Genomic DNA, 17,550 nt, shown 5'->3' on the forward strand with positions numbered 1-17,550 from the left:
CGAAAGGCTGTTCTTCCTAATTTCTACTGACACAGATACCAGCTTTTGGGAAAATATCTCTGCTTTCTTTTTCAGGCCAGTATATAATGGATGCGGTTTTCATCACCAGGAAGGACAGTAGTCTAAAGCCCAGGGAAGGATTAGTTCAGAGCACCACACCAAAAGTTCATAACTCACTTCTACCCATTCCATCTGGGAGGGGATAAGTCCCATCCAAAAGTCAGAAGGCCCCACAAGAACTGATGGGGAACCAGCAAAGAGACTGGGTCAAGTCAACACCACTAACAAGAAAGGCGTATTTTAGTCCAGATTCGCAACTTTAGCAAGAATTATGTTCTCCTGCTTTAGAAACAGAAGCACCACAGTGAATTTCAGCGCTTTTCAGGCCTTGCATTGCCCTAACAAGTGTGTACCGGTAAGTCCACTATTACATCTGTATGGTTACAGGAGGGCCAGCACAGCCACTAAGACCTCTGCATTGAAAAGCGCCAGTTCAGAACCGACAGGCACCATATTTTATGTCTCCGCATCAAGTTTTACACAACATCAGCTCCTGATCCAACTCTTACCCATGTGGATGTGGAAGGACACGGGCTCAACATAGAACCTCACACTGCTCTTCCACTGGTGATGGAGCAATCCTTTATTTTCTGGATGCTGATGGCAGGCAACATGTTCATCTGGTTATGGCGGTGGACAACCAAGTTCCGTGGTTGACATGTACAACTACACAAGTGCAGCCATCCCTGGAGGTGTTCAAGGCCAGGCTGGATGGGGCTTTGAGCAGCCTGGTCTAGTGGGAGGTGTCCCTGCCCATGGCAGGGGGTTGGAACTAGATGGTCTTTAAGGTCCCTTCCAACCTGAACCATTCTGTGATTCTATGATTTTTCATATTCAATAGGAAAGGCTGGTGTGAGGAGAAGCAGGGTCAAGGTTTTTTTTCCAAGTATCAGACTCAAAGTCGGAATAAATTTGAAGAAGTATCAGGGCTGCAAAACAGATTGCTGAAGCCAAAGGGATATGCATCCCCAAGCAATCAGCGGGGTGGGGAAGATGGAAGAGTTGAGGACTTTTAACACAATCATGGGCACAACTTAAATTGTTCAAACATCAGCTCTCCCTTCGGAAAGCACTGAGCTCACCAAGGATTAGTCACCTGTGTGCGGCCTAGGGCAAGCCTGCACTCATGTTCTAATGTAATCAAACCTTTCCCCAGCCATCGCCCTGCTACAGAAAGGTGTGCACCGATTCTGAAAGGGTGAGTGAGTTAGTTCTGGAACAAATCAAATTTGAAGAAATCTTTTAAAAGGAGGGAAAGTAAACGTGCACACACACATCTATCTGGGACAAAGGGGATTTCTTAGATGTCTTAATTTCCTGCTGCAGAAGCAGAGACTGACTGCTTATTCAAGCCCACTGCTGTTTATACCCAGTCTCTGCATCTGGAGAGAAAAAGCAAGAACTACTTCAGAACTAAACAGAAGTTCCTCTGGCCTGGACCCGCCAAGCCCGGTCCCTTAGTAAATGCCTTGTGCAATCATTTTGAACTTCCCTCCTGCTCACTGGTGCCAACATATGTATAATGGCATTCGCGTGGGTGAGCATGCTCCTAATAGCATTATCCGTCACCAGTCCCTTTATGATGTTTCGTTTCCATGGCTCCTCGGTGTATGCTCTTTGTCTGCTCTCCATCATCACTGTACAGTACACAGCAATTATTTTGGCTGCTCCCTTCAGTTTGAGCTGTTCCTTCCTTTTGTACATGGGCTGGGGGGGGGTATTTTTTTTTCTTTTTTAATTAAAGGGCTTTGTTTACAGTATTGGGTTTTTGAATGAAGATTTATAGCAGACCCTATAATTATAACAGTCTCACTAAACAGTAAGAACTGTCATTTACAGCTACAACACAGTGTTGTAGTTATATGCCAGCATAACGTCTCCACTATGGCAGCCTAACTATGCATCGATGCACTTCAAGCAAATCAGATCTCACAAAACCTGCTCCTGCTGAGTTGCAACTCTCCTGGAGGAATCCTTGGTATTTTCTCTCTTCAGCAGGAAAGGAGGGGTGGAAAACCACCCCCAAATACCGTAAGAATTTCACCGCCCCTGTTTCGACGAGCATGCTGCGTGGCATTTGGGGTGAATATGCAGAAATACTGACCATGCCATTTTCCCCTCCCCATTTCAGAGTTGCGGCTGCTTAGCCTGTTTGGGCACCAAGCCTTCAGCAGTGAGAACACCGTGCACTGGAGCCCTAAAGTCAAGCTGCTGATTTAGGCTGGGATTACATCGTCCAACAAACCACCTCTGTGCATGATTAAGAACAGGTTTGCTCAAGCAATGCAGTCGCTTGATGGCCTGTTCCTTGCTGTGCCCACAGCACAAACACAGCTCCACCCGGGGAAGTGGGCCTGCTTCTCCACAGCCTGGACGTATAAGGGAGAAGTGTGGTGGATGCATAAGCATTTTTTCCCGTTCATTAGGTAGGCTCCAAATATGAAAGGCTGAAAATGGAGGGTGAATAGAGAAAATTGAAGAAAGGAAGAAGGAGCTGAAAAACTTGAGAAGCTGTAGGGCACAAGAGAAAAGAGAGGAGGAAAGGAGGAAAAGGCGGAGTAGGAGACCAAGTGCAAATGGAGCAGGGAGGCAGCCCAGAAGAACAAAGCATGGGACAAGCAGGATTCGTGGAAACTTGACCAGCTCAAATGGAAGCGATGCCAGACCACACGCAACTGCACTAGACAACACACAAGAAAAATTCATTCATCTCATCATAAAAGTAAAATTGTTGCAGTTAACAGAAAAATAACAGAAATTCAAGCTAGGTGACAGCGTGGTACCCTATTCTCAAAGGTTCAGAACTGTATTTAGTACACACGGCTTGGTTTTGGATATGTTTCTGAAGGTGGTTGGGTTTGCTTTCCAAAAATTCTGAGTACTGCAGAATTAACATTCTGCTAATGCTGAGGAAAGCAGTCTCCTTCCATCGCTAACTAAAGTAGTTCCTGGCACTACATTGTATAACGAGATTCTCCATTTTTACAGTTTTAAAATGATTCGCAAGCATTTACAAAGTGATTTGATTTAAACCAGAACTGTAACCTGTTCCCTTTTATTATTTCTTTTCTAAAGAACGGCCAGAGTTCATTCCATTAGCGCAAAGTTCTTCCAAGAACTAGCATAAAGTAGGAAAGCACCTCGGTTCTTATTTCCCTCACCACAGGATCATGTAATTCATCAAGAAGGGCGTTATTTCCCATTAAGCCAACATTGGATAGAAATGCTGTTGTTCCAAATGATCCAGAAAGTTTTTAACGGCCGAGGAGACTTTCTTGGAAGTAACAGGACTGCCACAGACAAATGCACATGCATTTTGGAGGAAAAGGTAGAGGGAAAAGAAAAAGTCAAGTTTAAAAGAAAAAAAAAAAAAAGGCAAATCTGATGTTAATTTAGGGAGACAAGTCTCAAAACCACTATTAAAAAACATGAGATATCACCATCAAGGGGCACACGATTGGTAATCTAGCACTCACCACACGACAAAGGACTGAGCTGAGATTGTTAACTTTTGAAACATGCTCAGACTTCTCCCTTTTGCAGAAGAGGTTACACCAAAGAGCATCAAAAGGTGTGCTACACACTGCATCAGAAATGCCAGCTAAAAAGAAGTGACATAATTTATCTTAAACCATCCTGAATTTCATAGCAGAATGATTTCACAGAGACAAGCCAGAGACATGGCACATCAGATCAAAGTTACCTGTTAGCACAAGAAACAACTCTGCGCCTTATTAACACAGAACATCAAACACCGATAATGTTGGCGCCCACTGCTGAATTAGTAATGGCAAAGGAGAAAAATAACTGGATTAGAGAGCTCTCTATGGCCCCCAACCATTCCTCATGGAACATTCGTTAAACACTTCCTCTTCTCTTCACCTTGAACTCTGTGCTCAGCCCAAGCCAGTCGCACAAGAGCCTTGACTACGTTATGGAAATCTCAGTTCTAACACGCTCGCAGTTACCCCATCTTTAGTGGAAACGAGTTATACCAGCATAAAGTTGGGCCAACACTGGTACAAAACCAAGTAACAGGGAGTATCCCACTTTTCACCAGGATATAACCTGATAGGATACTGAGTAGGAAAGCTGCCACTAACACCGGTACCCTTCACTTTTCTTAGGGCCTCAACGTCCACTTTCCCTCCTGCAGTGACAACGCCTGGAATTTACTTCTGAATAAACACACTGTACACCAAACAAGGGTTAAGTTTCACTTCTACAAACTAGCTATGCATATTCAAATGGAAATAAACATCCTAATTCTCCAAAGAGAAACCCTCAGATACTTGCTTCATGATCCCAGGAGCCTGTTTCTCTCTGCCTGTCTGCTGGTGCCCTTACCCACCATTCTTTATGGCTGTATTATCATCATCATCATCTATGGACTTAATATTCCAAACATACCAGCCGCCCACAACTGAAGGGCTTCTTTGCATTACAAATTATAATTGCACTGAATGCACTATTGGTTCTGTGACATAAAAAGGAACCAAAAAAAAAAAAATCATCAAGCTTATTTTAACTTGACGGAGTTGAACCCATCTGAAAAGCTAAGTCAGTAACCCACAGAACCCACTAATTAATTACCATATAGAAGTATGTATCCAATCTAATGGAGATCAAAATTAAAAAAAAAAAAAAAGTAACCCATTATTGACCACCACAGTTTCAATTACAGCTGGGAGAATAATTCCAGTTAATGCATTTTCTGTGGCCTGGCTCACACCCAAAAAAATGCTTCTTGGGAAGAAGCTCAGAAGGAAAATTTGGCTTGAAAACTGGAGCAAGACACCTCTTTTGAAGTCTTCCTCCAAAAATCAAAATAAAAAAACCCACCACCACCACCACAGTCCCCAAAATCACACTTTCAGAAGGAAAATTTGGCTTGAAAACTGGAGCAAGACACGTCTTTTGAAGTCTTCCTCCAAAAATCAAAACAACCCCCCCCCCCCACCACCACAGTCCCCAAAATCACAGTTCTCCCCTTTTGAAGATTACTACTATTTTCTAGAGTAGGCCATTGAGATTAACAATTTTATCCATCCATTTCTTCATTAAACTGGACCGAGTCAGTATTCGTTAACCTTTGTGATACTTCACGCACTAGTGCCATATGACATCAAGCTGAATTCCAAACTAAATTCACTTAAGAAAACAGAAAAGAACATTTCTTACCTGTTACTTTTTCCTCATAACTGTGGACTCCCACTGCTGAAGATAACCTGTCAAGTTAAAGTCTTCTTTTTTCTTTCTTTCTTTTTTTAAACCTCCCACTCCTAAAACTTTTAGTATTACCACATACGAAAGAAAATGCATTGAAAAACTTGTCTAATCTGTCAATGGTTACGTGTCACTTCTGTTAGTCAGCTTCCGTAGGAGCTTGGGTAGGAATTTCAAATAACAACAGGGGAGACAATCTATTTTATAACAAGAAAAGAAACACCAAGAACATGCCAGAAAAACTTGCATTTTAAAATACAACAGTAGCATAGAGTTTCAGAGGCATGCAAAGGACCAGAAAATATAGTTTTAAATATACTATATACAGGTTATATTTCACATTAAGTCAATTTAGGTTCAAAAAACCATTCAGTGTGTGTTGGATTTTCCAACAAACTATAACTATATCCAACCGCTGAATACCCACCTAAAATAGAGGAACAGCCAATAAGCCATTGCTTTTGCAAGACACTAGCACAAGTGCATACACGTATTGGGCACTGTTATCATATGCTGAAGTTGGTGCACGTTCGGGTTGCAATTGCAGTATACTTTCTAGAATAGCATTGCACAACTGATCTACTTGTTACTTAAAAGCCTGTTCCACCCAGCAGCAACTAGTGAACGAACAGCAGCATTTACCTGCATCCTCCTTTTACTCTGAAACCTCTCATACACGTGGCCCAGGTGATCTATACACGGTTCAGGACTGTGTACTGATGGTTTACACTTTTCAACTCCTTAAAAAAAGGCACTGAATTTTGGATGTACTGAAGAGAAAGGAACAGAAAGGTTCACAGTTTCTAGTGCATTTTAAGAGCTGAGAGTTACTTTAGCAATACACCCTTCACAGTATAAATACGTTAACAAGTTCCCATTTAAAAATGAGTCATCCCATCCCACTAGATTAAGAAAACAGAACTCATCAGATTCAGATTCTGGAGATTGTACTTGTCTCATTTACCTCTAAATCACTGAATTAAACTAGTTTAAGACCAAGACGGAACGAAAGTCCTTGCAGTTATTTATTTATTTATTATTATTAGTTATTTAGTATATATAATAATTACTAGTTATTTAGCTTTTGCCAAGTAAATTGCCAGATCTAATCCAAAACAAGTGTGATACCTTTTCTAGTTTTTGATTTATAGTTTAGGCAAAGCATGACTTATTTTTACAAGTTAAATTGTATAGTGGTATTTTAAAAGTGCTTCAACTTTGTGTTATAACAAAAGTCATGGTTCTAAGTGTGGCAGATCTCTATTTCCTCTTAGTGAAAGCATTAAACCAGGCAGCAAACTTTACAATACAGAAAAGCTACAATAGAGGTTGGAGGAACAGCTGTAAACTTTTAGGATTTCATATAAATATATGAGACAAAAATATCTGAATAGAGAACACTGAACAGAATCATTCAAGAGTGGGACTTTACCGTCCATTCATATAGTCCATACTCATGTTAATCACCCAACTGCACATCTCTCCCCAAAAACAAAGACTAAGCAGACCCTTAGCTTTTACAATACAGTGGACCCACGTGAGTTTACCTGGCATGTTCTTGGTTCACTCTTAGATTAATCCTTTAATAATTTGTCCCCACCTAACATGCGGCTACCCTCAGGCCAGCTGCGGCTATCTGGTACCCAGCTGGGCAGTATTTAGCTGACAGGTGCTCCACACCAGCGGAACAGTGCACAGCTGCATTAAGTGTTCCTGCTATACTTCTCTGCAAGGCGCTCAGGCTGAGACTCGGCACCATGCCGTAGGTTCATGCTTCTTCCAATTCGGATCTGGTTAGCAGCTGCCTGGTTTGGGACCTGTGCAGAGGCTTGCGTGCATTTATCTGCAAATTAGTGTCAACCTCGAAGCTTTCCAATGTTTTTGGCCAAATACCGCCATCAGTAACAGTAGCGTGACAGTGTAGGCTCTTGCGCAAAGAGCAGCAGCTCCCAATTAGCACGGAGCTATACACCACTCCGGAGTGGCTGGCGTAACACTAGTCTCCCCACCCCTTAGAAAACATCTCATACTTGCCTACTTTCATAAGACTGAAGAGCATAAAAGCTGAGACCAAGGACTACACTGTAGATATTTATGAAGAACAGCTACCACAGCATCCTTTAAATAAAAGATCCTCAGAAGAGGAGTGCTACAGAACAGATGGGCTACGACGTATAAGTTCAGAAGTGACAGGATTTTGACTGTCTTTTTGTGCCTACTCAAGGTAGGGCTATTTGGTGATACCACAAACGGTTGAGACAACTGGAAGAGGGAGCTCATCAACAAGCTCCTGCAGCTAGAAGTGAAGACACGGATCTCAAATTCCTACCACTGCCTGGAAAGTACAGCAACTGCTATGGATTCAGACAACTCTTTCACATACCTACGTAAACACCAGCAAGGCAAGAATATCTACAGGATTAATATATAAAAGTACAACTTACGCACCTATATGATCCAGGTACGATGGGAAAAGCCAGACTGAATACCATAAAGAAAGATCACCACTTCTACTCCATCAGAAGTTATTTGAGCCTTTAATGAAAACTGCAGGTGAATAAACTCAGGTCACCACAATTTCTCTCATCTTAAAAAAAGAACACACATCCCCAACCCCAAGCTTTAACAAAGAGGCCTTAAGTAGTCAAAAAATAAGGGTGACAGAAAGCTATGTATAAAATAGGAAAATAAAAATAAAATCCATGTCTACTGCCCCTTTATTAAGCAGTTAGTACTGAAGACTATGGGCCTAATGCTTAGGCCCAATCCAGCAAATGAGGTCAAAAAGGCAGCAAAACTTGCAGAAACTTATTTCAATTAGTAAAGATGGGAACAACTGAAGAACTATTAATGAGCCTGTTGAATGGAGCGCATGTTGATTAAATACAGCATGGGCAAAAACAAGATGAGGCTTGTTTCAAAAAAAACCCAAACAAATAACTCAAGCTAGTTGTCCACACTGTTGGCTCGTAAATTAACTACTGCTTCCAAACCAAAATACTTGAACAATTCACACCTCAATACACAGAAGCTGTTGACAGAGAATGAGGTAACATAAAAAAAAAGAAAAAAAAAAGGATTTGATAAATCCATTAAAATATAAAGCATATGGTAAAAACTTCACTTGTATGTCTGTTTGCTTTTTCTAAGATACTAAGACTAGAAAGGGGTTAGGAACTAACAGAGCTTGTTAAAAGGGAATATAAAAAAAAAAGTGAAAAAAGGATTTCAAGAGGCATACAAAGGCTCCTGGAACAGGGAACATTTCAGAAAAATGAACAAGGGGCATGAAAGGGTAATTGCAGTAATCAGTTTACTGAAAAGGAAAACCATTCCCATATATCATTTTTCCAAATACTACAGAGTCAATGAGACTGAAAAGCAATTCACTCAAACCTGAAAACGCTCATACAACATATAGTTGACTTTCTTAATGTCATTGCCATACTCAGTACATGCTTAGATTCACCTACAGAAAAAAAATAGGTATTAGAAGGCAAAAACCTATATTCTCTGCAGAATTCACTCATGAAGTTTAAAAAGCAGCCCACTGTGGAGTCCTTCTGTAGGTAGATTGTAAACAACCGGTACTTCTCACCAACTTCCTAAGGAAAACTTCTACAATCTTAGAAGATAGTCATGGGTAGGTGCTCTTCAGGATAATGCATGACCGTTCTGGATTGCCGTGAATTACTGCTTTCCTTCATTAAGCTGGACCAAGCCGAAGGGTCACCGCCCAATTTTTAGTTAATGCATGTACAGAAATAAAATACAGTTGTTAATTCAAATACAGTTGTCAATTCAGAGAACCTTACAGAAATAAGATTTCAAGAGTGGTGGGGAAATAGTACGCGTGTAGAACTCCAAAAGTTTTACTTGCCTCTCGGGTCTGCGCAGGACTGCAATTCATTTGCGGTCTCCTGGCAGTGGTATGATTTACACCAAAGCCAGTCAGACAGCGCTGCTTAACCTACGTTGGAGTTATGCACAGAGGTAGTTGCGCTACCACTGGCTGAAACACAGAATAGGAAAGGAACATGTTTTAACGGCAAAAACGTACCAGGAAACAGCTCCATCTTGAAGTTTTCCTTAAAGCTATGAACAGACTTACTTATCACAGAAAGAAGTAACACAGAGCTCATCAGACACTGCCTCATATCAAACTGTCCTCTGCAGTCGCAGAGGTTTTCTTTTTAGGCCACACAAATTCCAAGACAAATAAATTCATAATTCACTCTATTTCACCTTGCTAAAGGAACACCAGGACTACCACCCAAGGATAAATCCAGTACTCCATCATGACATAATACCTTTTTTATTACAATATCCAAAAAACTGAGTATGTAAGATTTTTGAGATCTCACGATCCCTTCTTCAATCTCAGGAATGTGCCATCTAAAGACTGTATATTTAAACCATAAAGGAGTTTAAATGTAAAGAAAAGAGAAAAATGCATTTTCTTCATAAACATTCTGTGTGTCTCTTCCTACCAACCACGCCATCCTCTGTAAAACCCGAAGATTTCTTTCCGTAAAGCAAATATATATATAGTGTTGGTAGCCCGCCCCACCCCATCCCAAGATCAGTTTTTATTAATCTTCTGTATTAGTGTCAACAATCAGCTACAGATACATATTACTTTGAGAATTAAATACATAATCGTTTAATTCAAACAAGCAGAAGGGCAAGAGGAAAAAGCATTATGTGGATGGCACATTTGGTTGTAGATTACCAAAACATTCAGCCTTTACAATTCAATGATTCTTTCTCTAGTAATCAACTTTCAAATAAAATTTCTCTTTGTTGCAAATACAGACCAAAATACACTAGATAGTTTTCTTTTACTACAATCTTACCATAGTAGTTGAAGAAGTACTATTACAAAATGCTTTTAATTAGTGTACTCTTTACAAAGAGTCAGAGAGGCAATGTAATAGCAGAGTACAGTGTAAAGAGTGCTTCTAGGAACTAGGAGTTTTTGTAATATACTACTCGGTAAGCGATATAGCTACAGAACTCACAGCCACAACTGTTATGTCTACTCTCTCTCTCTCTCTCACTTAAAAGTAGCTGCAGCTTCAGTGCATTCAAACTGTGCCCGATGTCTCTGAACGGAGAGTTCTGCCTGCGTGAGCAATCTGAACAGATTAACACTGGTGTGAATTGAAAACGCCCCTCCTTGATCTGAGCTAACTATGTAAACGTACACAGGAGAGGGGAGTTTTGAACTCAGCCGGGAAGGTGAGTGCTCGCCACGGCCACCCAAGGGAAACTCTCAACCTGAAGAGAGGTGGTCGGAGATTAACAGAACTGGGACACAAAAAGAGGCAAACAAACAAAAAGAAAAAAAAAAAAAAAAAAAAAAGGACAAACAGCAACCGACAGAGCAAACACTTTAGAAAGAGCCTATTCCTTAAGCCTGCTTCAGATATTGCTCTGCTCTATAAAAGTGAATTTAGGACCTAAGGCTTGTAAGTTATAAGAGGCCCAGGCGGCCAAGTCCATCTTCAACGTCACTGAAGTGCTTTCACAAGATATAGCTTTTCCCCGTGTTCACTGGTGAAGATGGGAGCCTTTTTGTAGTGTTCCACCAACTCATCCATAGTATTAAAGCGACGCTGCCCAATACAATAGACATTGTCCACGAGCTGCACCTTGAAATGTTTGTTCTTCCCCGATGCCTTTAGAGATACCGAGAAGTCACTGGGCTGTTGAGAAGAATTTAAAAAGAAAAAAAAAAAAAGAATTACATAAAAGTGAACAAAATGAAGGCGTAATTTTGTAGTTTCAGGAACAAACTGTGTCATACAGTTGATGGTAATTTATGCTAGTCTTTGTTCCACAGCTCGCTGCTTTAGCTGCTTAAGAAACCCAATAGCCTATTATTCAATAAATAATTGCCATCATTATTAACATGCACAGTTAAGTCAGTTAAGTGAAAGCTCCCCAGATGCACAGTCTGAAGTTGCCAATTACATGACTAAATTGCAAATATTATCTTAGTTACTCAATCTAGAAGCACGAGAATGTCAAGGAGAAGGGAAAAACTTTCATCATGTATGGTTTCCTTGCTAGAGAGTCCTGGAGAAAGCAATTATCGCAATATTAGTTGGGCGAGATGAAGAAAAATCCCCATATCGCTTTTTTTAGAGCCGTGACCACTAGAGGGCCGTTCTTGCTTTGCATTGCAAAAGACCAAGACACATGCACCTTTTATCTTCATTACCACATGTATGGGGAATAATTTCTCCTATTGAGTACACCTTTTTTGTTAAAAAAGATAAAGCCATAGAATAAAAACACAGTACAAATCTCACCATCAAACCACCGCCCACAAAAGACAAAATTTGAGCACTAATTAAGTTATTCACGACAGAACAATTTTACATGATAAATCTCTTCGTTTTGGCAATCCGTGGCTTTAACGAAGACAGTGCTGTCCTCCAAAAAGCCGGGACGAGACCACTTGGCTTTCTGCACCACACGCTGCCATAGGAGGGTAGAAAGGACACACTGTCCCTCACTTCTGGCTGAACTCCATCTCTAGCCATTGACCGCCGCTGGCTGGCCCTAGAGATGGGAGTACGCTTCGCCCTGTGAGAGGTGGCTGGAGGTGGGTGTTGCCAGCCAGCAGGAAAATGGAGAAAAAAAAAAAGCACACAGCAGAGTTTGTAGCAAGTATTTAATGGAGATAAGTAATGCCTGATGCGACTCTGGAGGTCCTGCTGCAGGGTCTCTGCCCGCTGAAGGCATGGCTTCAGGCAGAAACCATTGAAGGCATGTGCCAATTTCAGACACAGCTTTCCTGCAGTCCCTCGGTCTTCCCCCACAGCTGGCTGCTGCTTTGGTCAAGCTAGCGCTGAGAACCTGAACTCATCCAGGCTAAACAGAACCCACAAGGGACTATCTGGTTCACAGCATCACCTTACGAACAACCCCAAGCGCAGCTGCAGCACAGCAGAGGACGGAGCGGGGGGGAGCAGGAGCCCTCGGACATTACTGCTGTCACCAGGCTTCGGTTCATGAAACCGCAGCCTCCGGAGTCCTCTACACCACGTTTGGGTGGTCAGGTACACACCTGAGTATGCACCCAAGTAAGCTGAAGGTCAGCATTTTATCAGGCACACTGTCTTTTTTCTTTTCCTGCAATGATGTGAGTCTCTGCCCCACACATACACCGTGTTCTGCCTATCCCAAAATCTCGTCCCTTGCATCTCCCCCTCACCTGTTTTAGTACCAATGCCCTCTCTGCCTTCCATTCCTACTCCGTCCACCCTGCTCAGAGCAAACAAAGCTCCTGCCGTGCCTGTTGATCTGGCTCTGGCCCAACTCCTCAGGCTTGCACCTCAGCTTTGAGCAGCAGCTCTTCCTCTCCTGCGCTGCTCAAGCCAGGAGCTAGCTCCCCACACCTCTGGACTCTTCTATCCCAAGACACTACATATTCCAGATCCACAAGGACCACTTCTTTAAAAATTATTTTACATAACATCCATAGGAGAATTGCTTCTTCCATCTGTAACCTGGTGCCACCCGTGCCTTGGCTGGGTCAGTGCAGGCTCTGGCAGTAAGGCAGCTTCAGGCATCAAGTTGCTCCAAATCCACTGGCTTAAAACACACGCAACACCCCCTGTGACTGCCAAGAGGAGAGGACTGGAGAGGGTTGCAAAGAAATATCCAATAGTGTACCTTTGGGGTTCCCAATGCTCCACCCAAGGTATGTTTCATGCCCGGTCATCTATCCTTACCTCCAAGTTTGAAAACTGCTGTGTTACGCCAGCTAGGTGTGATATTAAACCCTTGCCTCAGGAGCATCACAAACAAGCTGGCACAGAGCTCACAACAAGACTAACCTGTTTCCAGCACCTACCCTGCTGGGTTAAAACTAACCTGGTCGTACCAACATTGTGCTGTGGTCAAGACCTTGACCATTGTGTGGACAAACCCTCCAGCAGCCGTAACCCCACAGGCCTAGGACCTGTTGCAATGGGCATCTCCACAGCCCTACACAGCAGCCATTAAATGGTAACAAAGCACGGGCCTGCACAAACCAAGCTCTGCAGAAGCTCTGAGACGCTGGGCTCATGGAAGGGAAATTTAATGCAGCTGATCTCTGTGCTCTAAACATAAGCTACCAGGCAGGTCTATAAGGTCTCTTCAAGGACGACCACGTTGAGGGGAGCACTTACAGACTGGTTGCTTCAGATCGAAAAACAAGAGCAAGCGTTGTCGACTAAGTTCTGGTGCTTCCACGGGCAATGCCTACGCTGAGTGAAAACCAGCAACCAAAGGGCCCTCATTTAAAATAGAAGAGCTTACAAATGGAAAGTTCATAATCTGAACCGAACACATTTGTTTTAACAACAGGAAAAAATGTTATGACAAAGGTTTAAAAAACAAGTGAAAGAATCACTTTGCACTTAACAAACTTTTAGTGTTTTCTGACAAAGCACAATTGTTTTCAGCATGTCAAAATTACGAGTTTTCAAAGCTCCTTATACTTGCTAAGAATGATTAGCGCATCCTTTCTTGTCTAAAGATAATGACACACAGAGAGGTGCTGGAATAGGTCTTAGACCTCTGACCTACTGTCCTATGTCCCAGGCACTGGCCAGACTTAGATCTTTGTGAAGTGGTCTACACAATACTCTTCCTGCCATTTTAATTATAACTTTAATGAATGAACATTCTCCTGAACATTCTTCCCAGCCTCAGAGCTGCTAATTAGATTGATGCATAAATTGAAGACATTATTATCGCTTATTTTCTCCAGCATATATGTTACAAAGTTTATTCTTTTCGTGATCTGATTTCATTTAAAAAAAATAGCGGAAAGGCTGATCTAACTCTTTTGAGAGCCACCATCCGGTGCAAAGAGATGGAAGAGCTCGAACAGCTGTTGCAAAAATTCTGAAACCCTTTATTGGCCTCAGTGTAGTAACTTCTACAGGACACAAGAACAAACAGCAAAGGCAACTGGACTTGCATTTGTTTTTATTTTGGTTCTTTCCTACTCTAACAAACATGCAATATGGTTAAAAAGACTATTAAAAAAAGCCCCTCTAGATAAACTACTGCTCTTAACATTACCATTTCAAAGTGTGCTGGTTCGATGCAGCTTGAATTGGTTCCCTGCTGTCCTCCTTGGATTTGCTCCAAGTCTGTTTATTTTATTTACTGTTTAAGCTATTTTGTTTCAACTGCTGGCCAATTTTTCTCCCTTCTCCCTCTTAAATTAATTGCTACATTTGGATGTTTGCACACTAACTTCTCCACGAATAAAAGCCTCATATACACTGAATAAAGGCACATCAGAAGTAAGCTTTAACCCCTGAAATCTACAGAGGAGTTGATGATTCTGCGACAGAATTACAGAGCACAGCTTCACAGCAGGGAACCTGTGAATAGTTCTGTACTGTCATAATTGAGAAGACCTAAAGATGAAGATAAATCAATTCCTAAATCAGAAAATTGAGGATTAGTTATTATGCATCTGCAGCTTTTCAGTCCAGGTGTAGTATTTCTTTGAATAGTTTCAGATTCCTTTATTTTAACTCCTGCTTATGACTAAGATGACCATAGACTAGGTGATGCCTACAGCATGTGGAAGACAACAGGCAGGAAGATGTTCCTTTAATTTTACAACTTTGTTCAGGAACTTCACTGTCTTTTCAAAAAAAGATGGAAAACTTTATCATGAAGACAAGGTATAAAGCGATATAAGGGAAAACAAGAGAAAGCAGGAAAGAAGGTTCCCTCTTTACAATCTTCATTTAAGAATGAAGAATGAATTTAAGAATGAAACAAGACAATTCTATCATGAATGGCAATGTTGGGAAAAATAACTTCCTCTGAAAGCCTTTTACTCATCTTGTAGCTGTTCCCTCACCCCACCCCCGTGCCTGGGAATACCCTTCCCTCCATGGAAGACACACTCATTCTCCAGACTATTCTAGACCCTTCATGCTCCCATCTGTGAGCCTTTTCATTTCCATTTCCATACCCAGGTTTTCCCCTCACTTCTCCTCCTACTCAGACACCCATCCAAAAAAACCCAAAAAACAACTAACCATAAACAAAAAACAAGCCATAGCTCAAATGTCTAAGGTCACGCTGGAAAGAACCACAGGGGAAGGTTAAAAATTCCTTTTTCTACCCCTTCCACCTTGTTTAGATATAAACAAATACCCTTCCTCTCTATGTAATGGTTCACCATGTTCCAAAATCAACGTTACACTGGTCAGAAACATGAATTAGCTCCATCGATCTTCAAATACAGTTCTAATAAGATTTCTGTTCTTCCATTTAAAATAAACCACTATTTCCTTAAGCCTGTTTTTAAAGATAAACTTTCTCCTCTTCTCCACTCTACTCATCAATCACAGCACATCACAGAACATGACAAACACTTCACTGTTTGAACAGTTGCCACATTTCATTGCTTCTATCCAACACTTGTAGGATCAAAACCCCAGGAAAACATGGGACACCCTGAACGCTACAGAATTAGCACCTCAAAAAGTATAAAAGCTCTCAACCTGTGCCTCCTCCTTCCGCTATCACTACTGCTGGACAAAGAGCACTGAAGCTAAATGCGATCTCAAAGGACTGACACAAATATAGTTGCACCTACAATCCTTAGTATCATCTTAATACAATACCCTGCAACACCATTTAGGATCAGTTACTATAATTTGATAGCTGTGACACTATTAGCAGAAGGTAGCCATTACTTCCTAGTGAATAATTGCTCCTGGAATGGTACAAAAATTTGCATAGCTCATTCCTGCTCACAAACAAAACTGGTTTGAGAAAAATAACATCTTTTCTGCTTCATGGGAAGAAGTCACAGGGCTATGAAGCAGTGGTGTCTGTCTTATCCCCAGTTTCGCACCCCTGTGCAGTGGAGTACAAGGGGACTGCAGGTCCTGACAGAAGCTTCTGCTGAGGTCTAAGGGTGTCTGCAGTCTGCTCAGAAGCTGGAGTTGTGGTGTGGTTGCCCTCCCTCATCACCGGCCACAGCCTATAACTGCTTCCTGTTAGCTACAACACTAGCAAGCACACTTGTTTCCTGGGGTGAATCTGAACAAAACCCCCTCTTCCTTCCAAATTTGCTTCTCTCCCCAGTGGAATCTTAGATCTCCAAAGCATGATGATCACCTACCCAGCCCAGGCCAACGGTGTCAGCCAAGACTTGTTTGTCTTGTGTTAGGTACTACACAGAGCTAACAAAAATCTGACTGCTAAAGAGTCTGCAACTCAAAAAGGATAAGAAGTGGCTGTACAGAGACTGCATAGATTAAATCTGCATTATTTTTCAGGAGTGCTACTTAAACGAGACAATAAACTTCAGTTTTTAATCTACTGAGCAGCCTGCAACAGAAAGAACAGATCAAGCAGTATTTCTAACTAGGTATGTTCCACTTCAGTCTCCTCCTTTACATCTCCAAAACTAAGGTGACATTACCTAGATATAACAGAACTGGCAAAAATGTTATCAGTACGTAACCATGCCTGTTACATAAACTATGGGCTTAAATGGTTCAAACAAGTTTATGGCTCTAATAATAGTATTTTGTAATTAAGATAATCAGGCTCCTAGCTACCTTACAGAGTTCATCTCAGGATATTCTCCACCACAGCAGCATCCCTCAGATCTAAGCGTAACTGAGGAGAATATTTTTGGCTAAAGAAATCTAGCTGTGAGACACACATCTGGTAAATTAAATCTAGAGAAATATTGTAAAATCTTGCATCTACTAAAATTTGAAATGGAAAAACATGACAGTCTCATCAAGTGAATACAGAGTAATGCAAACCTTCATCTATCCAAGTACAGCTTTTCATATCTCGGTAACAAGAGCAAACTCAAAGCAGTCTAAGGAAAACTTTTATACATACGACTTTTCGTAACTATGGTGATGGAAGGCTATAGAAAACCCCAAAAGAGGTCAAAAATCAGGCACAAGATTAGCAGGATGACTCACAGTTTTATCTACGGGGCCTTTTTAGAAAGGAATAACCCCTGCATCCACAGCTTTAATAGGTGGGTTCATAATGGGAAGTGCTGGTCCGGTGGAAAGGTGAGCGAAGCGGAGAGCCGACAACTTCACTCTGTTCAGTCTGGTCTCTCTAATCAAGATCTTTCGCTCTGATCCTGCGGACACTCCTGGTGACTTTTAGCCGCAGCATGAACAGCCTTTGTACTCACACGTGTGAAACGCATCAACCGTCAAAAATTTAAGAGCTATTTCTAAATTCGTTTTT

General features: G+C 41.6%; 1 protein-coding gene across 1 annotated transcript in view; it reads right to left on the reverse strand.

Annotated features, from left to right (window-relative positions):
- Positions 1–9,582: 9,582 nt before the first annotated feature.
- The window catches only part of NCK2 (NCK adaptor protein 2), an 88,113-nt gene continuing 80,145 nt past the window's right edge, over positions 9,583–17,550 (reverse strand). The window contains exon 5 of the mRNA XM_063338837.1: positions 9,583–10,994. Within this exon, the coding sequence (XP_063194907.1) occupies positions 10,800–10,994 (195 nt within the window). The 3' untranslated portion in view covers positions 9,583–10,799. The remainder of the gene's footprint in view (positions 10,995–17,550) is intronic.

This window comes from Chroicocephalus ridibundus, chromosome 1 (assembly GCF_963924245.1).
Source record: "Chroicocephalus ridibundus chromosome 1, bChrRid1.1, whole genome shotgun sequence".
Taxonomy (NCBI): domain Eukaryota; kingdom Metazoa; phylum Chordata; class Aves; order Charadriiformes; family Laridae; genus Chroicocephalus; species Chroicocephalus ridibundus.